Genomic DNA, 22,116 nt, shown 5'->3' on the forward strand with positions numbered 1-22,116 from the left:
CTCAAAGTGTGGAACGCCCTGTGGAATATTATAGCGCATATAAAATATTGAAATTAAAACTCAACTGCAGCCTTAGGCATTTTTAACATTGTGCTTTTCGATTCATTCGCTTAAAAAAGTTAGGTACTTTAACAACTAGCCATGTTATTCATCAATACAGGGCGTTTCTAAATAAGTGCGACAAACTTTAAGGGGTAATTCTGCATGAAAAAATAATTTGCCATTTGCTTTATAAACATATGTCCGCAAATGCTTCGTATCCGAGATACGGGATGCTAAATTTTTTCTTACAAACTGACGATTTAGTTATTGCTTTAAAACCGGTTGAGATATGCAAATAAAATTTAGTAGGTTTTAAGAGGTAGTTATTGCGCATTTTTTGACATACAATTAAGAATTTTATATTAACCATTGGCGTGCATACGGGTCATATTATCCGGTCATATTACCCGTATGCACGCCAATGGTGAATATAAAATTCTTAATTGTATGCCAAAAAATGCGCAATAACTACCTCTTAAAACCTACCAAATTTAATTTGCATATCTCAACCGGTTTTAGAGCAATAAATAAATCGTCAGTTTGTAAGAAAAAATTCAACATCCCGTATCTCGGAAACGAAGCATTTGCGGACATGTTTATAAAGCAAACGATCATTATTTTTTCATGGAGAATTATTCCTTAAAGTTTGTCGTACTTATTTAGAAACACTCTGTATTGATGAAGAACGTTGCTAGTTGTTAAAGTACCTAATATTTTTATTATCCACCATAAGCGAATGAATCAAAAAGAATAATGTTAAGAAAGCCTAAGACTATAGTTGAGTTTTAATTTCAATATTTTGTATACGCCAGAATATTCCACAGGGTGTTCCAAGCTTTGAGGAAAAAACACACTATCATTGTTACAACCGGTATACAATGACACTTACCTGTTTAGCAACAATACTATTACATCGACATTCTTGAAGAATAAATCTACAAAATATTTAAAAAATCACTAAAATCGGACAACAGGTTTAGGAAATACAAGACATCAAAAATGTCCCATTTTTAAGGTGGTGCGTTAACTTTGATGCTTAGTGTATATTTTTATGTTTCTACAATTTTTTTTAAATTTTGGACCTTCTTAGGGGGGGAAATTTCCCCTTTTTCCCTCTCCGTAGATCCGCCACTTGTAAACTCTTTCTCAGAGGCAAATGCGTCACAGTTTTTCGATTTCTTTTTAGCCCATTAAGTTGTAAGCGACAGAAAAAAGGCACGTCTGTGACTACAGACATTTATAACATTTATTCTAGTTGTCGATAGATGGCGCTATAATCGAAAAAAATTATTTACGAATTATATAATATATCTACGAATATAATCTGTACAATTTATAAGACTATACAAACCAAAAAAAAAAATACCATTTTATAAATGCAATAAACACAATTAATTTGTTTTTATGCCAAATTGCAAATAAAATCTGACAACGGTCAGATTTAACTAAAATGTCATGTTAGAATAAATGTTATAATGTGTATTATCACGGACTTACCTTTTTTTTTCTATAATTTGTGATGCACTGAAAAATGCATCTGAGAAGGACCTTATAAGGACAAATGATAGTAGAAACTAAGAAATGCAATAATCAAATTAAGGCATAATAAAATTTACGTACAGTCCGTCCAATATACTCACCGTTGCACGTCATTATCTACGTCAGAGATCTAAGTTGACATTGTTGCCCAATTACAAAAATTCTTGAATTATTAATTTTAAATCAAATATATCACATAATTTTTGCGGAAGTGGATTATACAACAAAAAAAATTAATATTCAATGTAAATACACTGCGCGTCATTAAAAAGCGGCCACCTAAAATTGTTGGCATTTTTAATTTTTCCGAATCCTACAAGAAATTGACTGCCATTTCATGTAATGTTTACGAATTTGTTCTAAGAACTATTAGAACATTATTTATTCTCTAACACTACACGAAGTTACACTCAATTTTTTGTAGGATTCGGAAAAATTAAAAAATGCCAAAAATTTTAGGTGGCTTCTTTTTAATGACGCGCAGTGTAAATAAAAACTTCTTGATGTGCCCTATCCGTGACGAATGTTGGCGATCACCATGGCAATCTTCACTTTATCTGCAGCAACGCGGAAAAGCTGCACAGATGTTGTGTTGAACCAGGTTCTGAGGTTCTTTAACCAGGATGTTCTTCTTATTCCTGGACCTCTCTTTCCAAATATTTTTCCTTGCAGGATGGCTTGTAGGAGGGCATATCTGGATTCATTTCGCATAATGTGTCCAAAGTATTCCAACTTTCGAGATTTGATGGTGGTTAGTACTTCTCGGCTCTTCCCCATTCTTCTAAGGACCTCCTCATTTGTGACCCGATCAGTCCATGGGATTTTAAGAATTCTCCGATATAGCCACATCTCAAATGCTTCCAATTTTCGGCACATATCGTTCAAGGTCCATGATTCAACACCATAAAAAAGGACAGAGAAGACTAACATCTCAGCATTCTTACTTTTATACCAAGAGAAAGGTTGTGGCTCTTGAAAATGCCCCCATACAGTTGAACTCTTATTTCTTGGTTGTTGGTCCATTCTTCATTTATTATGGTGCCGAGGTATTTGTAGTGCCTCACTCTTTCTACAGGGATTTGGTTGATATAGAGTTGACCTTCTGTTATCTTTTTCTTGCTGACGATCATAAGCTTTGTTTTCTTTACGTTTATATTAAGTCCATATTGTTGACTGTAATACGTGATTTTGTTCATGAGGGTTTGTAGGTCTTCTAGGTTATCTGCAAATATTTTGGTGTCATCTGCATACTTGATGTTATTAAACCGGTACCCGTTTAGTAGAATACCTTTTTCAGTTTCGTGCAAAGCTTCGATAAATACTCTTTCAGAGTAAAGATTGAAAATTAGGGGGGACAAAATGCAGTCTTGCCTCACTCCACGTATGATTTTGACATATTCGGTGTGTTCACCGTCAACTCTGAGGTTTGAAGTCTGATTAAAGTAAAGGTTTCTAATTATTTTCAGATCTTGGTTGTTAATTCCTGCTTCTTTTAGTATTTGCATCATCTTGGCGTGTTGTACTCGATCAAACGCCTTCTCGTAATCAACCAGACATGCGTATACGTCGCAATTTACGTCTCTGCATCTCTGGAATAAGACTTGTATAGAAAACAAAGCCTCTCTCGTACCAACAGCATTTATGAACCCAAACTGGTTGGGCGAAATTTGACTTTCACATAGCTTGTAAATTCTCGTATGGATTACCTTTAGGAACAATTTTAGGAGATGACTCAACAGGCTTATCGTACAGTATTCTTCGCATTTTTTGGCTCTTGGTTTTTTTGGAAGTGCAATAAACTCAGACTTCAGCCATTCTGTTGGTATCTGTCCAGAGTTGTATATGTTGTTGAATATCCCTGTGATTATTGCTATTGATTCGTTGTCCATCAGTTTCAGTAGTTCTGCTTGTATATTATCGGGACCTGCTGCTTTGCCATTTAAAGCAGAATAAACTTCCTGCTGTAATATTCTTGGTCCATCATTTACCTCTTCTTCTAGCTCAAAGGTGTTATCTCTTTGGTCTTCAAATAGTTTTTCTAGATATTCTTTCCACGTTCTAATTTTACTCTGTTTATCTAAGATGATGTTTCCGTCAGAATCAGTTAGATTTCCTCTTACGTATAAGTAAATAATAAAAACAGAATAAAACAAATACTTATAGTAAAGAATAAAAACAAATATGAAGTGCCATTTCCGCCACTGTCAAATAAATGTTACCAATTTATGTCAAAATGTCACCTTTGTTCGATCGCAGTTAGAGTGTATGAAACAAGTTAGGGTGTTTCTTTAAATGTACATTAATAGAAATCTTCCAATATTATTTCTACGCGTATATGATAAAATATGTCTAGTGGCTGTAATTCCCGTGTACTCGGCTAAATGAATCTAAAAAGGAACAGACCTACCGTCTAAATATTTCGTGTTGGTATCATATGACGTCACGGGCTACGACGCGGATGACGTGCAACGATAAGTATATTGGACGGACTTTAGAAGCCTGTGTTTATGTCTTCTACACATAATAGTCAACTGAGTGACAAGGAAAAGAAAAGTACTTTTGAAGTGTGTAGAAATAGAAATATGCTTTATTGTCACTAAAAATTTTACAATTTTATGAACAAAGCTTACAGGTAAAAAAACAATAACAAATACAATTTTTTGAAATTAGATAAAAAAATACAAATAAAGTAAAGCAAAAACAGTATATTGCAAAATTGATATAAATTGCAAATTGACCATACAACAAAATAAAATACAAAATTTTAAATATCAAACAACATATAAAAATAAGTGTGGTTAATTATATCTTGGTAGTTAGCATGTAAACTTCACGTAAGCACTGATGATGACTGGTAAACCAGTCGAAAACTAGTTCTGATTGTGATGTAGCCCTTTTTAGGGATTTTAAATATACCTTTTATAAAGGATTTACTGTTTTTTGTATTACATGGTATACAGCAAACTACAGGAAAACTTTTTCCTTGTGGAATTTTTATATGTGGAATATTTGTGAAAAGAGAGAGTTGTTTGTATTACGTACCATATTTGTTTCTGTCAACTTAATAGTATTACAACATAAATTATTCATTCATAAATTAATAGAAGTAATTCATAATAGTCTAGTCGCAACATAGGGGGTTCCGTGGACACTTTTAGTTCGCCGCGATTTGATGGTGGTATTATAGGTTTTTTGGGTCGCTGAATCCAATGGAAGTGGTCTGGAAGTCCACTGTGGTGCGTTTAATTGTTATTAACAAATTATGGTAAAATTAGGTGTTTTTCAAGAATTATTAGAAGCCCTGTAAATAAATTGATAGTGTTAAGGTCTTCTCTGGTGTATTTTTGGTCGCTGCATCGAATGCGACTAGTCGCGATTACTCAAAATGTATTCTTATTTTGTTAATAACAAAATAATTGTTTATTCGCCGAAAAGCTCGAAATGCGTTATCTACAGCAAGTTTGTAGTTGTTTTCATAGTATTGTTATACGCTCAATCGATTGTCAGTAGTCGTGATAGCTTAAACCACGTTCCGACTTTGTTATTAATAAATTATTGCAAAAATAACGGTTAATAGTACGTTTACTCACGGTTTTTGCTCTAAATTTAAAAACACCACTTGGAATGACATGAAATTTGGCATGCACGTAGCTAACATGTCACACAAAACAAGTGATCTTGTGCCGATGTGTGCTTTTACCCTGTGGGTGAGTTTCATCCCGTTTCGGGGGTAAAAGAAGAAACCTTTAAAATAAGTCCGGAATTGGATAAACTGATTAATTATAAGCAACGTTTGTTTTATACAGTTTTTTCACTAAGTCAATACTTTTCGAGTTATTTGCGAGTGAATATGTTCATTTTTCAAAAAAAAAACAAATAACTCTTAGTGAAAAACTGTATAGAACAAAAGTTGCTTAGAATTAATCAGTTTATCCACCTCCGGACTTATTTTAAAGGTTTCTATTTTCACCCCCTAAAAGAGGTGAAACTCACCCCAAGGGTAAAATCAGACATCGGCACAATATTACTTGTTTTGTTTGACATGTTAGCTACGTGTATGCCAAATTTCATGTCAATCCAAGTGGTTTTTTTAAATCTAGAGCAAAAACTGTGAATAAACGTACTATAAACCGTTATTTTTGCAATAATTTATTAATAACAAAGTCGGAACGTGGTTTAAGCTATCACGACTAGCAGCAATCGATTTGGCGTATAAAAATACTATGAAAAAGACTACAAATTTGGTGTAGATAGCGCATTTTGAGCTTTTCGGCGAATAAACTATTATTTTGTTATTAAAAAAATAATAACATATTTTGAGTAATCGCGAGTAGTCGCATTCGATTCAGCAACCAAAAATACACCAGAGAAGACCTTAACACTATCAATTTATTTACACGGCTTCTAATAATTCCATAAAAACACCTAATTTTACCATAATTTGTTAATAACAATTAAACGCACCACATTTGGGCTTCCAGACCACTTCCATTGGATTCAGCGACCCAAAAAACCTATAATACCACCATAAAATCTCGGCGAACTAAAAGTGTCCACGGAACCCCCTATGTTGCGACTAGACTATAAGTAATCTATTTAAAAAGTGGAAATTAAAATTTGTTTAATTTTATAATAATAATAAGAACAATCTACCAGATAATCTACAAGATTCAATTGAAGGAATTTGGTTCACAAAAGGAGATAATAGAATTAAAGATTTATTTTTTATGATTAGATAAGAAATTTTACAACAGAATAAAGTTTAGCATAAATTTGAATTTTTTATATTTATGGTATAGTATATAAATAAATAGCAGTTATAAAATTTATGATTCTTTTGAGTATATTTATTTTCCCTGTTTTGTCCTGGATAAAGCAAACAGCGAGAAATACTAGAAGCCACAAAATAAAGGTAATACATAAAATCAATTAGCCCTGAGAATATGTTTTTTATTGAAAAATTTTGGTTTTGTTTCACGAGTAACAATTAAAATAGTTAATGAATAAATCTAATTAATACGAGGCATCTTAATCTCATAACAAGGAGAAAATACAGAGCATAATAATATATATTGGGGTTCATAATTTGAGAGATTTTTCAATCCAGTATATATGTATTTTCGCACACCAAGATTTTTCTCCAGTGTGTACTTTCAAATGTGTTTTTAAATCACCTGATCGATCAAACTGCTTAAAACAAATCTCAGACTTGTAAGGTTTTTCCCCAGTATGCACTTTCAAATGTATTTTCAAATGAGCTTTCTGAGAAAACTGCTTATAACAAATTTCACACTTGTAAGGTTTTTCCCCAGTGTGAACGAGCATATGATTCTTCAAATGACATGCTTCAGTGAACTGATTAAAACAAATTTCACACTTGTAAGGTTTTTCACCCGTGTGAATTTTCAAATGTGTTTTCAAATTAGCCGAGTGAATGAACTGCTTAAAACAAATTTCACACTTGTAAGATTTTTCTCCAGTGTGTATCTTCAAATGTCTTTTCAAATCACCTGCTTGACTAAACTGCTTAAAACAAATTTCACACTTGTAGGGTTTTTCCCCAGTGTGCACTCTCGAATGTATTTTCAAATGACCTGATTCAATGAACTGCTTAAAACAAATTTCACACTTGTAAGGTTTTTCACCAGTGTGAATTCTCAAATGTTTTTTCAACTTACCCGATTCAGTGAAATACTTAAGACAAATTTCACACTTGTAAGGTTTTTCACCAGTGTGAATTCTCAGATGTTTTTTCAACTTACCCGATTCAGTGAAATGCTTAAGACAAATTTCACACTTGTAAGGTTTTTCCCCAGTGTGCACTCTCAAATGTGATTTCAAAGTACCTGATTGGCTAAACTGCTTAAAACAAATTTCACACTTGTAATGTCTTTGCCTGGTCACAACTTTTCTATTTTTATTTAATGTTTGTCCTTCAGTCTGTTGGCTCATATTATTTGCTTCGTGAGATGAATGTCCAATTAGTGTCTCCACAATTTCCGTTTTATTTTCCTCTTGAAGATCACCTAAAATACAAACCAACTATAATATAAATACTTGGGTATAAGCAAAAAAAATGATAGCAGAAGCAAAGAAATGCAATGATAAATTAACCCTTTCAGTCATGAGCTTTTGTTTGCAAAGATAACAATTTAACACTTGGGAGGTTGAGGTATATGATTTTTTTAGAGATTTATAAACAAAACATTTTGTTCATAAAAACAAATTTTTTGAAAAGAATTATATACATATATTGTTTTGATTTTACTTATTTTTATATAATAACTCTTTGATTGAACTAGCTCTAATTAATAAAATTTATCTCGGGGTTTTACGTCATTCAATCGCAGAAATGCACAACCAATACTCAGAAAAACCTCATGGAAAAATAAAATTCAAAAATAAAAAATATATCCGTATATTAAAAAAAATTGATTATACCAAAGAATTAAACACAAATCTTAATAATAGAAATAACTGTAGAAACAGACAATCTATGAAATGCTTATGCAAATTAATGTAAACAAATATGAAAAATACCGCAAATCATTTTGAAATCGAAAGTTACCCAGTATGGATACAAGTTGGATTATAACTGGTAAACAAAAGTCAATTTAAAAATCACGAAATGGTTTTAGTAAAAGTTTCTGTCCAATTTCACTGGAGTCTTTATGTAGAGGTCGATGCTACCAAAGAAAACCGAAATCGTGGCCAACAGAGAATATTTACGGATAGAAAAATATATTATAATCTTTGAATACCTGAATACAGCTGTTGAAAGAAGGAGTGTTAAATAAGAAGTTATTAACTAATTTCAATGGGTACGAGTTTTCAACTAAGATGTTACGCAATTTTAAAAGATCTTCTTGGACAAACTGCGTATGGGAAAGTCTATTAACACGATTTTTTAATGCTGTTATTAAATTATACTTCATTTTGGTCGGATGACAAGAATAATAGCTTATGTCAATAATATCAACATGTCAAGGAAAGGTAGGGTGTTTTTATTCTTTGCATATTTCGAATACAATTGACCCCTTATGCAGTCTCTGATGAACCTCTAACAAGAGGTGAAATCGTCGATAAGAGTGCTGGCTGCACTCTCCGATCTGAGTAAAAATTAAGACAGTTTTGGTTTCGCATTGCAACTGAATAAAAATGGTATACATTTTTATATTAGTATTACTCCTATAGAGTAACTAGGTCCATTTTCTGTTGGAACTTTACCACGCTGCAGACGGGGGTTGTGAATTGCATAGTGTAGAATTCCTTCCCTTTTGTCTTCACTGCAGCATCTATTTGGCTTGCATATTGTAGAAGCCTTGGAGGTGTCACCAGGAAGATGGGCCAATAAGTTTTTCAATTAAAAATCTTTTAAAGATATTTAATTTACAAATATTTTCATTAGGTTGAAAAACTTAGTCTTTTATTTAGCAGATGCCGCTACGCACCTACTACCTTCTCGTCAGTTGCAATGGGGGATTAATATGTCGAAAATTTTTACCTGGACCAGAGAAAGCAGCCTATGCAGTCTCTGATGAACCTCTAACAAGAAGTGAAATCGTCGATAAGAGTGCTGGCTGCACTCTCTGATCTAAGTAAAAATTAAGAGTCTTGGCTTCGCATTGCAACTGAATAAAAATGGTATACATTTTTATTTTTTTTTTATTTAAATAAATAAATGTTCATTTAAATGAACATGGTGACTGAAAGGATTAAGGCATAATAAAATTTCAATGATTTCAATTCTGTAAAGTGTAATCTAATAAAGTTAGATAGGTAGAGTGCCTCCTTATATGTAAAATAAAATGGCAGAGTTCTAAGTAAATGGTCTACTTTTTGTTAAAAATAAAAAAGTTATACAAAAGACAAATTGGGAGATACAAGAATAAAGATGTTTTTAAATTTATAAACATCCAGGGATTTTACTGTTCTTTCTAGCTACTTTTATGATATACTACCAAACAACAGGATGGTGAGGGAAATTTTTGAATCAATTGGTCACGTTATACTGAATTTTATAAACACTTCTCTAATGACAGGTAGAATTCCTACACTTTTGCAAGTGAGTACAATTGTTCCTATTCAGAAGATTTTGAATACAAATAAAGCTAGTGAATTTAGGCCCATTAACACATTACCCCCAATTGAAAAAATATTAGAGATAGCAGTTTATGACCAACTACTAGAACACGTGGGAAAAAATTCAATTTTAATAAATAATCAGTCCGGTTTTCGACAGAAACATTCATGTTAGTCAGCTTTACAATTGACTCTGTAAACTTAAAAACGATATTGATAAAAACCGATACGTAGTAGGTGTTTTTCTTGATTTTAAAAGAGCCTTTGAAACCATTGATCGCCAAATACTCCTAACAAAACTACAAAATTATGGGTTTGTAGGTGGTAAAGTACACAAATGGCTAAGTGATTATCTTAGTGATAGGAAGCAGATAGTACGTTTTGATGGGGCATTATCCTCTGAACATTATATCAATGTTAGGGTACCACAAGGCAGCGTATTGGGGCCTCTCTTATTTATATTGTATCTAAATGACATAGACCTATATGTAGACAGTGAATTTATTAATCTTTTTGCGGATGATACTTTTGTAGCTTGTAGTGATACTAACCTTGAAGTAGCGATTCAAAAAATGAATAATACATTAGAAAAAATGGCTAAATACTTGGCATCAAATAAATTAAAATTAAATATTTCCAAAACTAAAGCAATGATCTTTACAACAAAACACAAATATAGCCAATTAAATACCGATAACATTCTGCTACAAGTAAAAATGAAAAGATTGGTATTGTAAGATGTGTTAAATATTTGGGGTTTCAAATTGATAGTTGTTTGAATTTTGATCATCATTTTGATTATATTGTCTGTAAAATAACGAAAAAACTATATTTTTTTAGCCGAATATCACAAAATATATCGACTCAAGCTAAAATTACAGTTTTTAATTCAATTATTCAGCCATAAAATCGTGGCATGAGAATTATATTGAAAACAAATCGACTTACACCTGTATCATAATATGCTACAGGTTTTAAATTGGTTCACAATTGAAGAGAAACTGTATTATTATACAATGATTTTGGTTTATAAAATACTTAATAATGTAGCTCCAGATTACTTTAAGCAATTTATAGTGTACAATAAAATGTGCATGATTATTCAGGGGTTTTAATGAGTTTAACGCTCTACCGGGTGAATTAAAAAATATGATGTCACTAAAATTTTTTAAAACCAAACTTAAGCTGTATATTAGAAACAAGTGATGTAATACTTTATTATGTTAATTTTATGGGTAGGTATTGTATGGTATTATATGTTGTAAAATTTATTTAAAGCTCGTTTCAATTTCATTTGATGTTGCTTAGTTATATTCGATTTTGTAAATTATTTGTAATATCTATTCTCTACATTGATTGTATATTAGGGTAACCTATTTAAATTAATAAATATCTATCTATATCTATCTACAACTGTCCGGTGGGTATACTTTCTCTTCTCATAGGTTGACACTCAGCTGCACAGCACTATGAGGATGATAGCTGGTACAATTAAATCAACTCCCACCCAATGGCTTCCAGTTTTAAGTCACATCCCACCTCTACATTTACGACAAGTTGACGCACTTACACGTGCATACAAAAAGATCATGAACAATATAAATCTGCCGATCCACCAAGATACCGAGGATGCACGAAATACTCATCTCCGTTCTAGAAAACCACCAATAAAAACGGCAAGAATGATACATGAGGAGTTCAACATCAAGAATGCATGGTCCCAAGAATGGAACGCATGGCAAAATAACATGCCCTGCATTACCCACAAGCCACCAGGTTTTGATCTTTCATGTAAAACTCTAAATAGGATCCGAACCAGACATGGCATATGTGCATACATGTTACATAAATGGGGAAAGAACCCATCTCCTCAATGTCAAACCATTGACCACATTATTGAAGTGTCCCTCAAGATCCTACAATGGTAGCCCTGAAGACTTCCTGTTTGCGACTTCAGAGTCAATTGATTATATTAATACACTTGATGTTTGTTTGTAACTATTTAAAGTTTGTCATATACCTATATTACTAGTGTTTGTAATTTTGTTCTAAATATGTTGTAATTGCCATACGATAAATAAAATAAATCTTCTGATAATTCTCTTTCTCGCTCCAACTTGTACTATTTCTACATAAGGTTCTCTTTGTTAACCAAAACAATACTTACTTCCTTTTCAACTTATGGGAAATAACTCATCTCGTAACAGTGAGCGATACATCATACGGAATTTACGTTAAAAGTTTTCGAGACAGAGAAACAGTTATCTGTCAGTGTTATTTTAACTAACATATAACGTTAAAAATAACTTTGGTGATACATTACAGGGCTGAATATTTTAGCTGAAGTTGCCTACATTTGTTATATTTCTTTTGTTAACAAAATGTCTTTATATGCCCTTAAATTGTATTTAAAATTAAAAATATAGTAGCTGATAACAGTTATTTCTATTTATACTACATACATCTAAATAATATATGGCAGGACTTGTATATTTATCAATGGGTGGAATGCATAAAACGTAGTATCTGCTAATGCTTCAAATACTGTATTTTTGAAGTTTTTACTACACTTACAAAACATTTACTTTCCTCCGTAGCTTATGCTACTATTTACTAGATACTTAGAAGAATGTACTACACCAGTGGTTCCCAACCTTTTATGTCTGGCGACCCACCTTCTGATGTTTTTTGATATTCACAACCCATCCCTCAACCATGATGATATATTATATGTATGTTATTCAGCTACTGTAAGAGCCACGCTGCAACCCACCCACAGCCCACTAGTAGGTCACGACCCACCGGTTGGGAATCACTATACTACACTTTTGAAGTATGTATTTGCTAGTTTAGTAGCATTTGCTTCAGTTTAAGTGAATTTGGTGGATAAACGACTTCAGTGTAGGTGTTTTGTTTGTTACAACATAGCAGCATTTATGAATGTGCGTCATAGAAAAATCGACAAACTAGGAAGAAGATACTTAATTTGTGGGGTCATTCTTTTATCAAATAAAATTTAATAATTCTCAAGAAGATTAACAAATAATAAGTTAGTCATTTTTATCCTCGCATAACCCTTTTGTTGCTTCGGAATCTGAGTCACTAATTTTTGCGCATGTGAAGAGTACAGGGAAAAACAAGGAATGTCACATTTTATACATATTGAGATAAACACCAATAAAGGTTCATTTTTTACGATATCTAAAAACCACTTAAGAGATTCTTAGCAGTATTCTAGCAATTCTTATGCTATAATCTTCGTAGAATATTAATCTATATTAATTTAATAATGCACCAAAAAACTGCTGACATCCATATTTTTGTTCAGTGGCATGAGGACTGATCTTTCTTTTTATTGTTCTGAATCTATAGTCTAGTCTAGTCGATAGTACTCAGTTTTTGCTACCACATGGCGAAAAAAGCCAAAATCCATCAAAAAGTGGCATTCCTTGTTTTTCCCCTGTACTCTTCATGTACAATTTTAATAATTTTATTAGGTAGGTACATAAAAATGTGAATTGACAAATCACAAGCACATGGAAAACTAGCTTCAATATTTATGGGTGTGATGTGAATGGTTCAACTGTAGTTCATTACAACTGTTCAGAGCAGCAGCCAACAAAGTGACCATAGCCATTATGATATCCAACCTCCATAGGAGAGGGAACTTTAAGAAGAAGTGATGCAAATACGGCTGGCGCTACACTTAGTAGTAGATACTTCAGGTCAGTAGTAGGTACTTCTGTTGTGTAGTATGTTCTTTTTAACGAAAGCACATACTTTTATATAAAAGAAAATGCTACAAGGTAGATACTATTTGCTGAAGCAACAGCATCTACTAGTTTTATGCATTCTACCCATTAGGTATCTACTAACCTTTTTCAGTTTTTTGGATTTCTTCATATGTGTTGTTCAGTTTATCATGTTCTATTTCAGGATTCATGGAACATTTCTTTAAATCTAAATAATCATGTCTATTTTGCCCATTGGATTCTTCCTTTATTTCACTCTTCACAAAGTCTGCCAGAGGAGCATCATCCAAGTCATTATCCTCTATTTCTATTTTACACGTTTCCTCGATAATTTCTTGTTTAACTTCCATTTCATTAAACTTGCTTTTATGTACTTATTCCAATAATAATTTTACAACCAACAAGTGAAATAACTACAAAAATTTTATAGGAAACCAAACTCGAGTCTCTAGTTTAAACTACACCTAACACACCATGCAGTCATAGATAAATAATATATAGTATTACCACAGTATATAGGTTTATACAACAATCAGTATAGTCACTTGCCGTGAAGTACGTTATGAAAAAATGTTCCATTTTTCCCACTGCGCATCGAGACCTTGCAGCCGGACGCAAGCGCATAACAGCGTGTGTTATACTGCTCAACATTATTTTTGATACACTGCTCGAAAATAAATAGGACAAATTTGAAATAGATTTTTCGAAATAAGGAATACTTTTCTACAATTAACGTTTACGAAGCTCTTGACAATTTATCGATAGTTTCATAAATAATTATTACTGTTGTTCTGAAGACTAAATGTATCAGCTTTAATGGATTCATTGAGATAATAAGTGCGTTCGCGGGTGCCTGTCGGCGACAAATTAGCAGCAAAACGCATGCGCACTTTAAAATTATATAAATAATATCGTTAATAGATAAATATATAAGGTATATTTACCTATTATAATTTAATAATTAATTATTAATATTAATTAAAAGTAAATATACCTTGTTTATTTATCTATTAACGATATTATTTATATTAAATGAGGTTAGAAATTGTCGGCGACAATTTGTCAACTGTACCCGCGAACGCACCTTATGTATAGTATTTTTACTACAAAAACGATATTACGTAGGTCAAAATTTTTGACGTAAGAGAACTGTCAAAACATTAGAATGTGACTTTTCATTATTGCCGTGTTTATAATAAACATAGCAATAATGAAAAGTCACATTCTAATGTTTTGACAGTTCTCTTACGTCAAAAATTTTGACCTACGTAATAACGTTTTTGTAGTAAAAATACTATACCTACGATTTTCAACTAAATAATTTTTTCTATATAAACAAAATTTTAGTCTAACAATGGGCTCTACTTTATCTTCATTGGTCTTCTTCTTCTAATGCCTACTCCACTAATGAAGGTTGGCTATAACCACTGCAAATTAGTTTCATTATTAGCGAATATATTTATGGATTTCTAAAGAAATATTGTTTTCACTCAGTTTTGAAAAAAATGTGAAAGCGTTGAATTATATACGTCCGTCTGTCCGTAAACACAACTCCTCAGTCATTAAACCAGATAGAATGACAAATGAGGTGTCGGATGAAAGCTTATATAATCCAAGGATGGTACTAAAGGTGAGATATTTGGCAAAGGACTTCCAGTTTTAAAAATGCAATCGGAAATACGGTTTTAAATTCTCCGGGATAGTACAAGCGATATATTATTCGACGCGCCGTAGCAAGAGGAGTCTTCCTTCTTGTAGGTAGGCTTTAAAGACTGTTTCTTCTTCAATATTAGCCTCCTAAATTGTTTAAATTATCGCACCATCTTTTTCTTAGTCTGCAAATACCTCTTCATCCATTTGGTGACTTATCTCGTGCTATTCGTACTATCCTATCCTCTGCCATTCTACTAATGTGTTCGTTCCACTCCAGTTTCCGTTTTGTCACTCATCCATTTAGGTATGTCTTCTACATTGCATGATCTTCTTATGTTTTCGCATCTCTCTCTATCCAATAGACTTTTCCCTGATATTCGTCTAAGTATTTTCATCTCGGTTGTTTCTAGTAGTCGTCTCGTTTTAGATGTTTCAGGTCTTGTTTCTGCCGTGTATGTCAATATAGGTCGAAATTCTGCTTTATAGATTCTTGCTTTTGTGTCTTGTCTTAGGTGTTCGTTCTTCCAGATTGGAAGAGATTAAGAGATCCCAGCGCTTTACTTGCTTTTAAGCTTTCTTGTAGTACTTCCTCTTCAACATCTCCGTAACTGGGTATATCTATTCCCAGATATCTAAACCTTGCTTCCTGCTTTAATATTTTCCCATCAATTTCGATTTTACCTCGTAGTGGGTATTTAGATGTCATACATGTGTTTTTTCTGCTGATATTATCATATATTGATATTGTATTTCTTGGCTGTTGTATTGAAGATGTGTGTTAATCTGGAGATTGTCTTCTGTCTTGGCGATTAATGCGGCGTCGTTTGCATAACCTAATATTTGGAGTTTTTTGTTCCCCATTCTGTAACCATGATCTTTAAATACTGCTTCTATTATTTCGTCCATTATTAGATACATTAAATAGCAGTGGGCTTAACGGGTTCCCTTGTCTGACTCGGCTTTGTACTGGTATAAACTGTGTTAGTTTTCCATTTATCTTTGCCTGTATTCGATTATGGAAATAGATGTTTTCGATGGTTCGTATAATATTGATTGGCATGTATCTTCTATACAGTAAGTGTAAGACGTCTTCGACTTGGATGCGATCGAAAGCCTTTGTCAGGTAAAACATAGATATGCTGTTTATTGTACTCGATGGCCTTTTCTGTGATTTGTCTTAGTACGGAAATAAATAGTACAATACTGGCGTCTACGCTACAAACGCATTCAATATGCTAAGGAAAATGTGGTCTTCACATCAGATGACAATTAAAACCGAAAGACTATTCAACAGCAACGTGAAGACTGTATTACTATATGGAGCAGAAACTTGGAAAGTGTCAAGAAAATGTATTGGACAGATGCAGGTATTCATAAATAAATGCCTAAGGAAGATTCTTAACATTTACTGGCCAAACCGTATATCAAACCAAGAGCTATGGACAAGAACTAACCAGAAACCTATGTATATCTAAAATAATATGCAAAAGGAAATGGAGTTGGATGGAGCACACACTAAGGAGACCTGACACAGACATAGCGAGGCAAGCCCTAGAATATACACCACATGGAAAGAGAAGACCAGGTAGACCCGTAGAAATGTGGAAAAGAAATTAATGCTATAGGGCTTTTCATTGATTGTCATTTGCTTCGAGCTGCTGTCATATGTTGTATAATCTGTGTATAATACTAATATACACAGAGATATGTCAACAATAGATCAGGCTAGTCATATGCCACTCAATGCATCGGGGTGTAACGCTGATATCAAGTACGGTGGTCTAGCTATCTTTGTCTGTCGTGCGAGTGTGAGCGTATCTACCAAGAGGTGGGAGTAATGGAACGACAGTTACACAGAGGCGGCAGCCATCATATGCTAGAGAGAGAAAGCTGAGCGCCAGTAGAGAGAGAAAGATAGACCACCAACCCGAACTGTTCTGCGTTACTCTATTTTTCGAACTGGCCTAATCTATTCTGTTATATCTATGAATATACACGGATTATACAACATATGACAGAAGCTCGAAACAAATGACTGTGAATGAAAAGCCCTATTGGGAAAACCTGGACAGAAATAAAGATCAGTGCAAAGGATAAGACAGAATGGAGGCAGACAGTTGACGCCCTATGCTCCGCATGGAGTGAAGAGGAATAAGTAATTAAGTAAGTACTGGCGTCTACGCAGGATCTTCCGGATCTGAATCCTTGTGAGAAATCTAAAAAACGAAGTACTGATGTCTTGTCAAGAGCTAATGAGAAAACTAATAAGAGGACTTTTCTATAGAGGAAAAAATAATAATACATTCGAATTATAAATTATATTTTGAGAATTTCAATTTTACAATACCAATTTTATTTCTTACAGATATATTCCCTACAAGCATTTCAAATTCATCCTTAAAATAAAGTTTAATAGGTACATAAAATGAACTTATAAATTTCTGTTTTGAAAGGGTTGTAGATACCTACTATATACCTACTCAGATCTATACCTACTCAGCATCATATTGAGAAATCACAGAATCGTAAATATACAGTAATGAGCACTCACACTAATAACCGGCAAAATAACGCAAAAGATGGAAAACATATTAACTTGTGAGATAAAAAGAGATGAAACTGGTAGAAGTGGAACTTATCGTTATAAACGAATAAATTAACATAACCTTGGATAAGAGTTTTAACCTCCATTTTTCACTTTGAGTGATATTGGGCTAGTTTCTGGGTCCGTGTATTTTCATACACCACCACACAAACCCGCCGACACCAATGTAGTTTAGAAATAGCTATCTCTAAACTACAGTGGAACCAGCGGGCTTGTGGGACATGGTATGAAGGTACACAGACCTAGAAACTACCCCAATATCACTCACAGTGAAAAATAGAGTTAGCAGGTTAACACTCTTAGCCGACGATAACATTACATAGTTTCCCACCTTTAGATCTCTGTGACAGGAGTATTTTATAAAATTCTCCTGGCACAGTGACAGTTCTCATACTCATCTGATACGTCTAAAGGTGGGAAACTATGTAATGCAATGTTAATTTATATGTTTATATCAATAATTTCTCTCAGTTTCATCTCTTTTTACTTCAGAATGCATCCCATGTTTCCCATCTTTGGCGTTATATCCCATATTTTGCCAGTTATTAGCATGCTCATCACTGCATATTGGACTTTTTACACATAGTATCTTAGAATCCCTTAGAAGTAAATAATAAATCATGTACCTAGTTTTATTTTCATCAATAAATTCATGAAAGTATGACTGATGTTGAAAATTCATTTGACATACTGGCAAATAATTGTAATTCCTTCAGAGGAGGTGTCCCTAGAAAGAATAACATATGTTTTATATTAAAATATATTAAATTCATATTGATTAGCAGAATAAATAGAGTTTTTAGGTTTAATTCTCCTCATTCACATAATTTAATACCAGATAATGTCGCCCTACTTCCATATGCTAATGACCTAGTTTTTTATATAACAGCCTAAACCCCATTTTGGACTCCATTCACATTAACCAATATTATCAGATATTCATGAATAGTGTCACCACAATCTTCTTTAACAACATACTATTCTTTCATAGATCTGGTCGTTATCACAATATAATCCCATATATACCAAAAATTCATGCTCAAGTGAGAAATTGGAAAGCCAAGCAAAGGATAGGAAAGAGTGGAAGCTGATTCTGGAACAGGCCAAGACCCACCATGGGCTGTAGAGCCAATGCTGATACCTAAAAATGAACTCAAATATTTAGTGGTCTTTTTGTCCCGCAATCTTAACTAGAATAAGCATATTGAAAATATAATTGGAAAAACTATTAAAGGCATGGCTGTGCTGCCTAGTAAGGCCCATATAGATTTTTGAAGCATCTTTATGAAACCAGCACGTAAACAATTATTATAGATTTAAAAATTAGACTCACTATGGATAGAGTAGTAAGATGATACAACGAATGCAGAGGTAACCGTCTATATTTGTTATCAATGGTTTCTAGGAACATGGTTCTTCAAAACAGATGTCAATGATTTTTAGAGTTTAGATAAAGACGGTTATGTACCAAATTCATGAAAAAAATTTACACTTTCTCAGAATCATCCAACGATTTGAAACATATACTCATACCTTCAATTATATATGTCATAGATTCCCTTAAGGCACTTTGCCACTGGTTGTAACTTCTCAATAGATGTGCCTACAGAATTACAAAATTATCATTCCAAGACATATTTCGTTTATTTTATTTTGCGTTGTTTTGCAACCCGCTTTTCAGTATTTCTGCAAAGGCCTGCTCCTCAAGATGCATATTTAAAAGTTAATGTAACAACACTGAGGACTGTTCATAGAAAGTTTATCACATTGAACAATTTCTTTTCATTCTGCAAACCTAAAACGACAGCACGTCAAAAATGATGTCAATGATATTAAATAGAATTTACGTTCTTACGTGCCTGGAATTTTGCCACATAAATAAACACACACATTGCCTTTGGGTTAAATTCATCATAATCCCAATTCAAAATCACCAACCTTCTTAGAAAACTGGAGAAATACCACAGTAATGCACATTAAATTCGAAGTAAACCAACTTAACAATTGCAAAATATGAGAAAACAATAATAAATAACTCTAAATAAACAACTGTTTGTTTATAAGGTTATGTTTGAAAGTTGGATTTATAGTTTGACGTAGCGTAGACGTAGACGCAACGGAGACGCACTGGAAAAGATCAACACCGAATTTTGTGTACTCGTGTTTATAGATGAACGCAAGCGCCTGACGGAACGTAAGAGAAACGTAACGTAACATAAAGTTGGATTTATAGTTTGACGTAGCGTAGACGTAGACGCAACGTAGACGTAAGAAACGGACTGGAGACGGAAGAAAATATTATGTCAATTTATAGATCGACGTAGCGGAATTTTTGCGCATGAGTAGAAAGAGTAAACAATGACTTAATTCTAATTCAACAACATAGCCTATAAATTATACGAACAGTAAACAAACTTTGTGTTTATTTATTTATACTTATACTATTATTTATTATAATATTTATCTGTTTTGTGTGTTACATGGATTAGGAAATAAACGAAAGTATGCTCTTTGGTGCCGCATGCCGTGGGATTTCCAACTATTTTGTTCCATTTCCTGGTATTTAAATGTTTATTGGATTTACCTATCGTATATGTGTGGATAACCACGAATTAGGCTAATAACAACTCATATTTATCTGAAATATTGAAAAGACTCTATGATATATTTTTATTAAATTAATAACTTAACATCCATTGTATTAACAAATAATTAACAAAATTCGAATATGTTGACAATCAACTTTTTACACAACACAAGGAATGAGGGGGCGGGGCGGGTCCACTTTGAGTGACAGAACAAAATGCTGCCTTATGATTGGCCAGACGGAAGAAACGCACTGTAAAAGATGAAAGTTGGTCATCTCTTATGTTACGTTACGTTTCTCTTACGTTCCGTCAGGCGCTTGCGTTCATCTATAAACACGAGTACACAAAATTCGGTGTTGATCTTTTCCAGTGCGTCTCCGTTGCGTCTACGTCTACGCTACGTCAAACTATAAATCCAACTTAAGAGATGACCAACTTTCATCTTTTACAGTGCGTTTCTTCCGTCTGGCCAATCATAAGGCAGAATTTTGTTCTGTCACTCAAAGTGGACCCGCCCCGCCCCCTCATTCCTTGTGTTGTGTAAAAAGTTGATTGTCAACATATTCGAATTTTGTTAATTATTTGTTAATACAATGGATGTTAAGTTATTAATTTAATAAAAATATATCATAGAGTCATTTCAATATTTCAGATAAATATGAGTTGTTTATTAGCCTAATTCGTGGTTATCCACACATATTATACGATAGGTAAATCCAATAAACATTTAAAGACCAGGAAATGAAACAAAATAGTTGGAAATCCCACGGCATGCGGCACCAAAGAGCATACTTTCGTTTATTTCCTAATCCATGTAACACACAAAACAGATAAATATTATAATAAATAATAGTATAAATAAATAAACACAAAGTTTGTTTACTGTTCGTATAATTTATAGGCTATGTTGTTGAATTAGAATTAAGTCATTGTTTACTCTTTCTACTCATGCGCAAAAATTCCGCTACGTCGATCTATAAATTGACATAATATTTTCTTCCGTCTCCAGTCCGTTTCTTACGTCTACGTTGCGTCTACGTCTACGCTACGTCAAACTATAAATCCAACTATAAATCCAACTAAAATAGACTATTGGGTTAGAATAAATGTCATAAATGTGTATTATCACGGACTTACCCTTTTTCCTATCATTTGTTACGCACTGAAAAATGATCATGAAAAGGACAATAGATCCTGAAACAGTTTATTCTAATAGACAAGTGTGTCATCAACATTTCGGGCCTATATATTTTTGGAAGTTTGTATAAGAAATTATAAAAAGTTTACAGCTTGCAAGAAAACTTGCTGCAATTTCTTGCATGCAAGACTTTCATGCAAGTCTATTGCATGGTCTTTTACAGCTTGCAACCCGGCTTGCATGCAATTTGAAAGTTTTACCCTTAACCTAACTTATAAACTTTTGTTTTTTTTTAATTACTTTATTGCTGTTTATTTAACTTGGTAAATTTCGAAATGCCAACACTATCAGAAATAACCAAATATAAAAGGAAAAAGGCGGTATAGCAGCAACTTTAAGTATTATTATTGCTGCAGCCAGCCTTTTAGTCACTAATTTAGAACGCCGAGATCGGAGATAGTGAGTAAGATCTTAGTTGAACAAGAAGAGGGGTAATAATGTATCTCCAACAGAAGAATTTATCCAAGTAGATGATGAAAATGACTCTAATTTTCTAGGAATGAATGTACTTACATTTTAATAAACCCTTGGGAAAAATTAAACAATTACAAAGAAATCTATATTTCGAAATACTATTTCTGCGAAACACAAATTAATTATTATCCTAAGGTACTTAGCTAGAGGAGAGAGAGCTTCCGTAGCTTAATATACAATTTA

At 33.1% G+C, this 22,116-nt stretch overlaps 2 protein-coding genes and 1 long non-coding RNA gene across 12 annotated transcripts in view; 1 reads left to right on the top strand and 2 right to left on the bottom strand.

Annotated features, from left to right (window-relative positions):
* LOC126880582 (zinc finger protein 91-like) overlaps positions 1 to 22,116 on the bottom strand; it is an 88,526-nt gene that overhangs the window by 7,393 nt on the left and 59,017 nt on the right. Inside the window, exons 1-2 of one of the 9 annotated variants that reach the window (XM_050644539.1) lie at positions 13,540 to 14,317; positions 7,344 to 7,607 (exon numbers count right to left, since the gene is read on the bottom strand). The exons of the other annotated variants lie outside the window; for them this stretch is intronic. Coding sequence (XP_050500496.1) covers positions 7,344 to 7,607; positions 13,540 to 13,765 — 490 coding nt within the window. The 5' untranslated portion in view covers positions 13,766 to 14,317. Of the gene's footprint in view, positions 1 to 7,343; positions 7,608 to 13,539; positions 14,318 to 22,116 lie in introns of those variants that run through there. 9 annotated transcript variants of the gene reach the window in all.
* On the top strand, positions 6,285 to 11,840 carry LOC126880587 (uncharacterized). Its single transcript, XM_050644545.1, has 2 exons — positions 6,285 to 6,493; positions 11,109 to 11,840. The coding sequence occupies exons 1-2, from the start codon at positions 6,410 to 6,412 to the stop codon at positions 11,589 to 11,591; spliced, it is 567 nt and encodes a 188-aa protein (XP_050500502.1). The 5' UTR covers positions 6,285 to 6,409; the 3' UTR covers positions 11,592 to 11,840.
* On the bottom strand, positions 18,304 to 20,665 carry LOC126880592 (uncharacterized). 2 transcript variants are annotated; one of them, XR_007696647.1, is made up of 2 exons: positions 19,529 to 20,665; positions 18,304 to 19,468 (listed from the first exon to the last, which is right to left on the bottom strand). It is a non-coding gene; the product is annotated as an uncharacterized LOC126880592 (long non-coding RNA). The 2 variants fall into 2 exon arrangements; XR_007696646.1 differs by having other exon boundaries at positions 19,521 to 20,665.

The sequence above is a fragment of the Diabrotica virgifera genome, chromosome 2 (genome assembly GCF_917563875.1).
Source record: "Diabrotica virgifera virgifera chromosome 2, PGI_DIABVI_V3a".
Classification (NCBI taxonomy): Eukaryota; Metazoa; Arthropoda; class Insecta; order Coleoptera; family Chrysomelidae; genus Diabrotica; species Diabrotica virgifera.